The following is a 13093-nucleotide window of genomic DNA, read 5'->3' as shown; positions in this document are numbered from 1 at the left end:
TCATAAAAAATAGTAGTGAAAGGGTACAGAATTCTTTGTGGAAAGCAAGAAGTTATGCATTTATAATGGCTACTGTGCAGAAGCCAAACAACCAAGAACCAAAATTTAGTAAAATTAGACATAAGAAGCAAGAAGAACTACAATCCTGCAGCCGGTGGAACAAAAACCACATTCACAGAAAGATAGACAAGATGAAAAGGCAGAGGGCTATGTACCAGATGAAGGACCAAGATAAAACCCCAGCAAAAAAACTAAATGAAATGGAGATAGGCAATCTTCCAGAGAAAGAATTCAGAATAATGATAGTGAAGGTGATCCAGGACCTCAGAAAAAGAATGGAGGCAAAGATCAAGAAGATGCAAGAAATGTTGAACAAATACCTAGAAGAATTAAAAAACAAACAAGAGAAAGATGAACAATACACTAACTGAAATGAAAACTACACCAGAAAGAGTCAATAGCAGAATAACTGAGGCAGAAGAATGGATAAGTGACCTGGAAGACAGAATGGTGGACTTCACTGCTGCGGAACAAAATAAAGAAAAAAGAATGAAAAGAAATGAAGACAGCCTAAGGGACCTCCCGGACAACATTAAATGCAAAAACCTTCGCATTATAGGAGTCCCAGAAGGAGGAGAGAGAGATAAAGGACCTGAGAAAATATTTGAAGAGATTATAGTTGAAAATTTCCCTAACATGGGAAAGGAAATAGCCACCCAACTCCAGGAAGCCCAGAGCGTCCCATACAGGATAAACCCAAGGAGAAACATGCCAAGACACATAGTAATCAAATTGGCAAAAATTAAAGGCAAAGAAAAATTATTGAAAGCAGCAAGGGAAAAACAACGAATAACATACAAGGGAACTCCCATAAGGTTAACAGCTGATTTCTCAGCAGAAACTCTACAAGCCACAAGGGAGTGACATGATGAAGTGATGAAAGGGAAGAAACTACAACCAAGATTACTCTACCTGGCAAGGTTTTCATTCAGATTCGATGGAGAAATCAAAAGCTTTAGAGACGAGCAAAACCTAAGAGAACTCAGCACCACCAAACCAGCTCTATAACAAATGTTAAAGGAACTTCTCTAAGTGGGAAACAAAAGAGAAGAAAAGGACCTACAAAAACAAACCCAAAACAATTAAGAAAATGGTCATAGGAACATACATATTGATAACTACCTTAAACGTGAATGGATTAAATGCTCCAACCAAAAGACACAGGCTTGTTGAATGGATACAAAAACAAGACCCATCTATATGTTGTCTACAAGAGACCCACTTCAGACTTAGGGCCCATACAGACTGAAAGTGAGGGGATGGAAAAAGATATTCCATGCAAATGGAAACCAAAAGAAAGCTGGAGTAGCAATACTCATATCAGATAAAATAGACTTTAAAATAAAGAATGTTACAAGAGACAAGGAAGGACACTATGTAATGATGAAGGGATCAATTCAAGAAGAAGATATAACAATTATAAATATATATGCACCCAACATAGGAGCACCTCAATACATAAGGCAACTGCTAACAGCTCTAAAAGAGGAAATCGAGAGTAACACAATAATAGTGGGGGACTTTAACACCTCACTTACACCACTGGACAGATCATCCAAACAGAAAATTAATAAGGAAACACAAGCTTTAAATGATACAATAGACCAGATAGATTTAATTGATATTTATAGGACATTCCATCCAAAAACCGCAGATTATACTTTCTTCTCAAGTGTGCATGGAACATTCTCCAGGATAGATCACATCTTGAGTCACAAATCAAGCCTCAGTAAATTTAAGAAAATTGAAATCATATCAAGCATCTTTTCTGACCACAACGCTATGAGATTAGAAATCAATTACAGGGAAAAAACGTAAAACACACAAATACAAGGAGGCTAAACAATACGTTACTAAATAACCAAGAGATCACTGAAGAAATCAAAGAGGAAATCAAAAAATACCTAGAGACAAATGACAATGAAAACACGATGATCCAAAACCTATGGGATGTAGCAAAAGCAGTCTAAGAGGGAAGTTTATAGCTATACAAGTCTACCTCAAGAAACAAGAGAAATCTCAAATAAACAATCTAACGTTACACCTAAAGGAAGTAGAGGAAAAGAACAAACAAAACCCAAAGTTAGCAGAAGGGAAGAAGTCATAAAATCAGAGCAGAAATAAATGAAATAGAAACAAAGAAAACAATAGCAAAGATCAATAGAGCTAAAAGAAGGTTCTTTGAGAAGATAAACAAAATTGATAAACGTTTAGCCACACTCATCAAGGAAAAGAGGGAGAGGACTCAAATCAATAAAGTTAGAAATGAAAAAGGAGAAGTTACAACAGACACCACAGAAATACTAAGATCCTAAGAGACTACTACAAGCAACTGTATGCCAATAAAATGGACAACATGGAAGAAATGGACAAATTCTTAGAAAGGTATAACCTTCCAAGACTGAACCAGGAAGAAATAGAAAATATGAACAGACCAATCACAAGTAATGAAATTGAACTGTGATTAAAAATCTTCCAACAAACAAAAGTCCAGGACCAGATGGCTTCACAGGTGAATTCTATCAAACATTTAGAGAAGAGCTAACACCTATCCTTCTCAAACTCTTCCAAAAAATTGCAGAAGAAGGAAAACTCCGAAATTCATTCTATGAGGCCACCATCACCCTGATACCAAAACCAGACAAAGATACTACAAAAAAAGAAAATTACAGACCAATATTACTGTTGAATATAGATACAAAAATCCTCAACAAAATACTAGCAAACAGAATCCAACAACACATTAAAAGGATCATACAGCATGATCAAGTGGGATTTATCCCAGAGATGTAAGGATTTTTCAATATATGCAAATCAATCATTGTGATACACCATATTAACAAATTGAAGAAGAAAAACCATATGATCATCTCAATAGATGCAGAAAAAGCTTTTGACAAAATTCAACACCCATTTATTATAAAAACTCTCCAGAAAGTGGGCATTGAGGGAACCTACTTCAACATAATAAAGGCAATATACAACAAACCTACAGCAAACATCATTCTAAATGGTGAAAAAGTGACACCATTTCCTCTAAGATCAGGAACAAAACAAGGATGTCCACTCTCACCACTATTATTCAACATAGTTTTGGAAGTCCTAGCCACAGCAATCAGAGAAGAAAAAGGAATACAAATTGGAAAAGAAGTAAAACTATCACTGTTTGCAGATGACATGATACTATAGATAGAGAATCCTAAAGATGCCACCAGAAAACTACTAGAGCTAATTAATGAATTTGGTAAAGTTGCAGGATACAAAATTAATGCACAGAAATCTCTTGCATTCCTATACACTAATGATGAAAAATATGAAAGAGAAATTAAGGAAACACTCCCAGTTACCATTGCAATAAAAAGAATAAAATACCTAGGAATAAACCTACCTAGGGAGACAAAAGACCTGTATGCAGAAAACTGTAAGACACTGATGAAAGAAATTAAAGATGATACCAACAGGTGGAGAGATATACCACGTTCTTGGATTGGAAGAATCAATATTGTGAAAATGACTATACTACCCAAAGCAATCTACAGATTCAATGCAATCCCTATCAAATTACCAATGGCATTTTTTACAGAACTGGAACAAAAAATCTTAAAATTTGTATGGAGACGCAAAAGACCCCGAATAGCCAAAGCAGTCTTGAGGGAAAAAAACGGAGCTGGAGGAATCAGACTCCCGGAGTTCAGACTATACTACAAAGCTACAGTAATCAAGACAATATGGTACTGGCACAAAAACAGAACTATCGATCAACGGAACAAGATAGAAAGCCCAGAGATAAACCCACACACCTCTGTTCAACTAATCTATGACAAAGGAGGCAAGGATATACAATGGAGAAAAGACGGTCTCTTCAATAAGTGGTGCTGGGAAAACTGGACAGCTACATGTAAAAGAATGAAATTAGAACACTCCCTAACACCATACACAAAAATAAAGTCAAAATGGATTAGAGACCTAAATGTAAGACTGAGCACTATCAAACTCTTAGAGGAAAACTTAGGAAGAACACTCTTTGATATAAATCACAGCAAGATATTTTTGGATCCACCTCCAAGAGTAATGGAAATAAAAACAAAAATAAACAAATGGCACCTAATGTAACTTCAAAGCTTTTGCACAGCAAAGGAAACCATAAACAAGACCAAAAGACAACCCTCAGAATGGGAGAAAATATTTGCAAATGAATCATTGAACAAAGGATTAATCTCCATAATATATAAACAGCTCATGCAGCTCAATATTAAAAAAACAAACAGCCCAATCCAAAATTGGGCAGAAGACCTAAATAGACATCTCTCCAAAGAGGACATACAGATGGCCAAGTAGCACATGAAAAGCTGCTCAACATCACTAATTATTAGAGAAATGCAAATCAAAACTACAGTGAGGTATCACCTCACACCAGTTAGAATGGGCATCATCAGAAAATGTAGAAGGAATAAATGCTGGAGAGGGTGTTGTTGGGAATGTAAATTGATACAGCCACTATGGAGAACAGTATGGAAGTTCCTTAAGGAACTAAAAATAGAATTACCATATGACCCAGCAATCCCACTACTGGGCATGTACCCAGAAAAAAACCATTATTCAAAAAGACACATTCACCCCAATGTTCATTGCAGCACTATTTACAATAGCCAGGTCATGGAAGCAACCTAATTGCCCATTGACAGATGAATGGATAAAGAAGATGTGGTACATATGTACAATGGAATATTACTCAGCCATAAAAAGTAACAAAATTGGGTCATTTGTAGAGACGTGGATGCTTGTAGAGACTGTCATACAGAGTGAAGTAAGTCAGAGAAAAACAAATATTGCATATTAACGCATATATGTGGAACCTAGATAATGGTACAGATGAACCGGTTTGCAGAGCAGAAATTGAGACACAGAAGTAGAGAAAAAACGTATGGACACCAAGGGGGGAAAGCAGGTGGGGGTGGTGGTGGTGGTGTGATGTATTAGGCGATTGAGATTGACATGTATACACTGATGTGTATAAAATGGATGACTAATAAGAAAATAAATAAAAAACATTAAAAAAATTTATGTAAAATTAGCAAAATAGACAAGCATGAAAGAGACTTATTCCCTAAGACCTTTTATGTGAAAATGCCACACACACAAACAACAGCAGTAATGTTTTTCAAGGCTATATGCATCTATTTGTATGTCAGGTGTTTCAAAGGGCATAAAATAAGTATATTAGAGTCCAGTGGGTGATAGGGGAATAACATTGAGAGCATGGGTAGTTGGAGTCAAATAAGAAAATAAACAAAACAAAACGAAAAGGAACTCTGCCTTGACCAGTGATGATATAATGTTATGAGGTGACAAGTATGATCAAAGAGATTCTCTATACTATTCTACAATAAATAAGGTAAAAGTGTAGCACATGTCCTGTACCCGGCCTATGCCACCAGCAAAATCTGTGAAAGCTTTCTCTTTTTGGACTAGATGTGGCAAGAGTTCTAAAGCAAGGACACAGCACAGGGCATGCACATACGCCTACATTCCTGTTGGACCACTTACCACTTCTGAGACTGCAAGAAAATCACATAGCCACACTACATCTTAGATTTCTTAGTCTGAAAAATAAGACAATAATATTTACTTCTCTGGGTTTTGTGCAGATTCAATGAGGCGATATATGACCAAGGAATAGTATGAAAGTCTGGCATGTAGTAAGTGTTTTAACAAATAGTACTCAGCCATAAAAAAGAATGAAATACTGCCATTTAAAATGAATACCAGTTGAATGAAATACTGTCCAGCAACATGGATGGACATAGAGATTATCATACTAAGTGAAGTAAGCCAGACAGAGAAAGACAAATATTATATGATATCACTTACATGTGGAATCTACAAAAAAAAGGATACAGATGAACTTATTTACAAAACAGAAAGAGACTCACAGACATAGAAAAAAACTTATGGTTATCAAAGGGGAGGGAATAAATTAGGAGGTTGGGATTAACATAGACACACTACTATATATAAAATAGAGAGTCAACAAGGACCTACGGTATAGCCAGGGAATTATTCTCATTATTTTGTAATAACCTATAAGGGAAAAGAATCTGAAAAAGAATATATATGTATGTGTGTGTGTGTTGTGTGTGTGTGCGTGTGTATAACTGAATCACCGTGCTGTATACCTGAAACTCTCACAACATTGTAAATCAACTATACTTTAATTTTTAAAAATTCAATTAAATTAAAAAAGAAAACATTCTCTTTCCTCTAACTCCACAACCTCCTAGTGATTTCATAGTTAATATACATCCTGTTGGAAGGAGTTCTTAGGAAAGACTGTACCTACTCTAAATTGTTAATTCCCTTTATACTTACTGAAATCTTCCATTCTTCAGCCTTAGCTCTAAACAGTAAAACCTGTGATAAAGCTACTTAGGATGACTAAGGAGCCCATCAAAAAGAGGAGGAAAAAGCAGAAATACTATTAGTGAAGAACTGCACATTAGCTTGTTCAGTCTGCATAACCTCATAAGTAATGTTTGATGAAACCATTAGTTCTGTCATAAAAGAAGACTGATAAATGTTGATGCAACTTCATTTTAGCCTTGCAGACTTAGTGAGTATATTATTCTCTATATATTTGTTATAATTAACGATAGTACTTGCTCTTTTCTTCCATAATTGGAGCATTTATTGAGGGATTTCCCACTGTTTGACTGATGCACTTCATCCTCTATACCTTTTCCCTGCTGTGTCCCCACAGTTATGATGTTCAAAATTTATAGAGTTTAAATTCTTCTTGCTGCTGTTTTACATTTGTACTTACTGTTTATTCATAGGATAAAGATAACAGTTCTGTGTTAGAGGGAGCTTTTATATAGACAATTAGCAATGCTGAGAACAACCACTTATCTTTTGGTAATGTTGATGAATTCCAACAAGGCATACGTAATATTGCTTAACATCACAAATGGGCCTCCTTTATAAGGAGTGTTGACTGCAGGATAACAATTGAAGGAATGTTTCATCAGGAGACAGTTCAAAGTTTATGAGGCTTGGGTTATGTGCATATTCCATGACAGTCTGTTTGTTAATCAATCAGAATATTGAATTCCACTGTTGGGACTCTGGTGGGTATTTTGGATTTAGAATATGTAGCATAGAACAGACCTGGACCTAGATCCTCTCTTTTTTTTTTTTTTTATTCACTTCCAGGACTAAGTGAAACTTAAGATTTGTTTAGGCTGGACTCTTACTGTTACAACGTAACATGGTACCTGGTGTGTCTTAGGAAATAGAGGTGTCATGCAAACAGTTGTCATGAGTTTATTTTCTCCTTCAATGCCTGATGAGAAAATGTGCTGTCAGTTAAAGAACTGCAGTGGGAATAGTGGTCATTCAAGAAGTCTTCAAACCTAGGCTACAGGTATTTAATTTAAAAGCAAACCGTCTGTTTGAAGAGTTAGTGTGTCCTTCTGAAAAGAAATATCATTAAAGCAGAGTGATAAAGCATAGTTAGTGACTTAGGGGTTTTAAAATCATTTTCCTTTAAAAGTTAATTGAAAAACAATTGTTGAATCTCCAGTGCTTAACATCAGGTCCTTTTACAACGTTTTACTAGGAACAGACAGTTTGTTATCATTCCACCTGAGGGCAGGCAGGAAAAATAAAGCTGAGTTTAATTCACACCATTCCCTTTTGCTTTGTTAGATCTGATGAGAGGCTTGTCAGCTATTCAGGTTTCACTTGTCAATATAAAGTGGCACTTCTGGAGTACTGACCAATCTCAGGGTGTTGTTTGGTTGGTCGGTGAGTTGGTTGGTTGATTGGTTTTGCTTTTTTTCCCCCACTGTTTACATATGACTTAATTGTAAACTTGTAAACACAGATGAATATGGAAGAATTTCAAATGCCTTAAGTTTCTTGTTTTTATAACAGTGATGCTTTATTTTTATTTTTTAAAATAAAAAATTGTTTTAAGTTTCTTTCAGGGCCCTTCTTTTTCCTGGTTACTATAGGTAACTGGATATGATTTTTTTTAAAGTCACATTTGATTTATAATCTAGTACTATTAAAGTTAGAAGGACCCTAGACATTAGTCAAAGTCTTACATTTTACAAATGAGTAATCAAATCAGACTCCCAGAGGAAGGAAATGACTTACCTGGGGCACTACAGCTGCCTAGTGGCAGGTCGACATCCAGAATCTGGTCTCTTGACTTGCCAAAGAATTCTTTTTCCTCTCCATCAACCCCCTTTGCTCTATTCCCAACTTATACAGTGACATTTGAGCAGATCCTAACAACAAGCCCTTGGTGTGGACGTCATTTCCCGAACTTGCTGGTTGATGACTTCAAGTGTTTGACAATGCTTATGACAATATAATTTATCCTGTGACTGCACAGATGACATCCTGCGAATACTACTTGATGCCTCCATAAAATCATCCCTGAAAGGATTGTACCTGTCTCTGGATCCACGGCTTCCATAGTCTTCCTTTGAAGTATACCTAAAAATGTCTTTCTCACTGTTAAAGACAAATGCCAAATATGGTAACACAGTTACAATTGCTAATTATAATGTCGGTGTGATCCTTTATTTTCTCTCATCACTGTGCTTATCTATATATCCTGTTTTGCTCTTCTAGGTTTGTGTGCTGGAGAGGCAAATATTTGACTTCCTTGGATATCAGTGGGCACCTATCCTGGCAAATTTTGTACATATTATTATCGTCATTCTTGGTTTATTTGGAACTATTCAATATAGACCTCGTTACATAACAGGAGTAAGTACCCTCCCTGCTTTTCATTATTGAAATAGAGAAAAATATGCAAACTACAAATGTCTTGAAAATTTTTATGTATATCCTTTGCTTAAAGCACCATGTGTTTGTTTATATAGTTTCAGATTATATCTACAGTAATTAAAAATGTCAAGCTTAAAACACTTGGCAGTGAATGGAATCAGATTGTATTTTCATAGATTGTACTTTCAGCCAATATTCTCTTATAATTACAAGCAGGACAGTGCCCCTATATGTATGAATTGTAAAGTCATGGTTTCTGATTTAACAGATTTTAATGGGACTTCTTCCCATTTTAGATAATTATATTTTATAAATTGAATAAAGGTAGTTTAAAATCAATACAAATGAACATATAGTATTGATGGGAAAATGTTAATACATATTAGGGTTAATATTTGACATACTTGAAAGCCAGAATAGTCTGGAACATGGTCTCTGTGTTCTCCATAATTCTCTTTTTGGCTCAGAGGAAGTATTTTGCATTCCCACTCAAGTTAAACGTACTTAACATAAAAGTGAAATGCAACTGTGTTGCAGTTGCTATGGGAACCATAACAAGATCTTTTACTCTTGTATGTGCCTCAGATCTCAGCTATAGCTCTTCATTAATGTAGATTTTTTTAGTGTCATCATTTTTTTCTACTGTTTTTGACAAAGCAAAAATCTATAGGCATTTATTTTAAATTATAAAGCAAAAGTTTGGTAAAGGCATTTATATAAGACAGTGTAGCTAAATATCTGCCTTATTCAACACAAACCAGCAGGCCTTCTCGGGTTTCACGAAAGCCTCCTTAACATAAAAGATGCCCTCCTATGACCTGTTCACTCTCTGTCATCTGGGACCCAGATAAAGCTCATTGGCACTGAAACAGGCAATGTGGTGGCAGCTGGGATCCAGATATCCACTGTCTGGCTAAGGCTGAGTCAGAAGCCCATAGTCTTCTCCTCTGGGAACATACCTCTAAGGGTGTGTTTCCCTGTAAATCTTGTAATACTTTTCACAAGATTACAAATAGGATGTGTTCTGTTGCAGAGTGAAGTTTCTCAATGCATAAGATATGATAGTAGTGTTTACTTTCTTTTATAAATTGTAATTTGATCCAATATAAGGAAGGTGGTACAGTGCTTGGGAGTGGGTTTTCTGAAGTCATAATTCCAGGGTTGAAATCTTTCATCTACCAATTTCTGTGTGACTTTGGACAGCATAACCTGACCAATCCTTAGATTTTTTACATTAAAAATGAAAGCAATAGTTATAGTGACTCATATGCTTCAATTGATATATTATAAGCCATCATGTGAAAGATTCTCAATTTAACTTTCCTCTTTCATTAGACTTTGAGGCTTTTCCATGATTTTATTCTAATAAATAGTGTTGCTCTGAGTATCACCATATAAATATGTCATCTCTTTTTTGTGATAAAGTTCCTGGAATGAAAATCTAGGTGTGGATCAAAATGTTTGAACAGTTTAAAAGGTTTTTTGTGTTTGTTTTTGTTTTTTTTTTTTTTTGTTTTTTTTTTTTTTGAGGAGTAAGTGGGATATTCTATAAATGATCTCGGCACAATGCTTGGTATTTAAAAAGTGCTCAGTAAATGTTAGCTATAATAATTTTATGCTTATTATCATTTGAAAATAATACTGAACTGTATATACTAGAAATAGCCTGATAGCCAATTTAAAATAGAGCATGGTGTTGTAAGCTATTGGTTGAACTCTTTCCGCCACTTTTATTTTAAGCTGCTACAACTCTTAAATTTTTTTGTGTGATATTTCTGTGTACCAAATTATAATTCCATCCCGAAACCACTAGGTGGCATTCTATGCGGGGCGGGGGGGGGGGGGCGGGGCGGCTCCGTGGAGCTCTGGTTCTTTATGCCTCGGTGCAGAAAGAATTCAGCGAGAGGCAAATTGATAGATAAGAAGTGATTTATTAGAATGGGAAACTTGTGAAGCTTACAAGCAAGCGGGCGAGAGGGTGCCATGCCACGAACTTACTGGGCTACAGTTTTATAATCAAAGGAAAAGTGGATAGGGAGAGAAGACCACCTTCTTCCTCATTCTTGAGTAGATGGCAAGCTTCTATCATCAGCTCCTCCTCCATGTTGTGTGGGGGAGTTTTCTTGTCCCTACCTGGTCAAGCCAGGACTGTCGGTGGTGCAATGGAAATGAGCAAAAAAGGTGGCAACATATGCTAAAAATGGTAAATCATCTCACGTTTTAGTATAATGTGACCTTTTCTTTATATTTTTGTTTTTAGTGTGTGCAGAGGAGTGTGTCCTAGGAATCATTAACCTACTAAGCTCCTTGGGCAGGATGTGGGTCTCATGCCATCATTGTTTATTGTTTGGGGGCATGTCTCATGCTTCTGTTGCATGGTTTTGTTGCTAAACAAGCCTCCATGGTTTTGTGGTTAAGCAAACCTGCTTTCTTGAATGGTCATTAACTTATGGGGGTCTCCCATACTTTTTTCCTCTACTTTTCTCTACTTACAATCCCCTAGTGGGATTAACTGTTTAATCACCTACTTTGTCCCTTTATTCTGTTCCTATCAATCCTCTTCAATAAAATACATACCCACTAGAGACAGTGTCCTGTGTTTTCAAGACAGGACACTCTCTCTAGTGTTACATAAGAGTTAGGATACTGTGGGACACATTTAAGATGTAGAACTTTTATATAATTGAGAGGATCTCTGAAATCTTTCTGAGATCTTAACACTGTGTCTTAGCGCTACATCTTTGATTTGATCTTGTCTTGCAGACAGAATCCTTAATCTGTTCTTTTTCTTGAAACAGTGTCTTAACTTGGAAAATCTTTTGCCAGCTGGAGATGCTGTAAATGTGAAACTTTTATTTTCCAACCCAGAAAGTCTTGAGTTAGCAATATATCTTCTAAATTCTACTTGAAAACTGAATTGTTCTTTCTTTAGCTCATCTCTCTTATAATACCATGTTATGTATGGCTAAAATATTACAAATAACACTGTCAACTGTTTGCTTGGATATCCCTTTAGCCAGATCCACAAGTTTATAGGTATATTTTCTATCTTCAAAATTATTTCAGGCAATAGTTAAGCTTATTGTTCCAATAATAATTATTGTGAGTCCTCTTTTCTCCAGTCCTCAAAAACAATTTCTTTACTGTTTTTCCTGTTTTCACTGATTCTTCTCACTGCCCTTCTGGTCTCCAGCTGCCACCTTGTCTCAAAATTAATGCTGTGTGTTTTAGGTTTGTGTTACAGTACCACTCAATTTCTGTTCTAGTTATCTATTTCTCTGTAATTTCTGTATAACAAACCATTTCTGTTTACCAAATTCATGGAATCTAGTGGCATGATGTCATGTTGAAGGTCAAAAGTTGATTCAGGAAAATAGAGAATTTGCCATAAAAATGGAGTCAAAAATTTTGTTTGCCTAAAGATGATAAAAGAAATTTTTATTTTTTGGCTGCGTTGGGTCTTCGTTGCTGCACGCGAGCTTTCTCTACTTGCGGCGAGTGGGGGCTCCTCTTCGTTGCAGTGCACAGGCTTCTCACTGTGGTGGCTTCTCTTGTTGTGGTTGTGGAGCATGGGCTCTAGGCACCTGGGCTTCCGTAGTTGTGGCGTGTGGGCTCAGTAGTTGTGGCACGCAGTCTCTAGAGTGCAGGCTCAGTAGTTGCAGCGCATGGGTTTCGTTGCTCCATGGCATGTGGGATCTTCCTGGACCAGGGCTCGAACCCATGTCCCCTGCATTGGCAGGAGGATTCTTAACCACTGCATCACCAGGGAAGTCTGATAAAAGGAATTTTAATTAAAAGAAACTTGAATGGAATCATAGATGACAGAAATTCTGGTCAATGAAGGATCTGAGTTTAGCAGGAATCTTCCTGGTAACTGGGAGATCTGATAACTTCCTACAGTTATCAGACAAGCTGTAACTAACAACACTGTACTGCTGCAGTTAAGAAATTTCCATAGGCTCTCTGTACTCTGGAGACGTAAATATTAACAATGAAATTTCTTTTCCTCTCCCCTAAAAATATAAGCCTTTATGATTTCTATATTTGTCATTTTATATTGCAATAGAAAACAATTTAGTATAAAAATAGAGATAAGCACTTTCATAATTTCACAAGTGAAACTTATTATTGATATTTTTGCACATTTCCTTCACGTATGTGCAACTGAAATGTATCTGATTATGCTACATCTCGTGTATTTTTTTTATGTAATGTGACATCAATTTTGGACTTC

The 13093-nt window shown here is 36.1% G+C and overlaps 1 protein-coding gene across 3 annotated transcripts in view; it reads left to right on the top strand.

Moving 5' to 3' along the window:
* The window catches only part of NKAIN2 (sodium/potassium transporting ATPase interacting 2), a 980961-nt gene that overhangs the window by 450645 nt on the left and 517223 nt on the right, over positions 1–13093 (top strand). For all 3 annotated transcript variants that reach the window (XR_007470706.1, XR_004477515.2, XM_049695657.1), the window contains one exon: positions 8701–8838. Coding sequence is in view for 1 of the 3 variants with exons in the window: in XM_049695657.1 (XP_049551614.1) it covers positions 8701–8838 (138 nt within the window). In the remaining 2 variants the exon portion in view is untranslated. The remainder of the gene's footprint in view (positions 1–8700; positions 8839–13093) is intronic.

Source organism: Orcinus orca, chromosome 12 (genome assembly GCF_937001465.1).
Source record: "Orcinus orca chromosome 12, mOrcOrc1.1, whole genome shotgun sequence".
In the NCBI taxonomy this organism is placed as follows: Eukaryota; Metazoa; Chordata; class Mammalia; order Artiodactyla; family Delphinidae; genus Orcinus; species Orcinus orca.
Note: the sequence above shows the minus strand (reverse complement) of the source record. Positions and strands in the feature narration are given on the sequence as shown.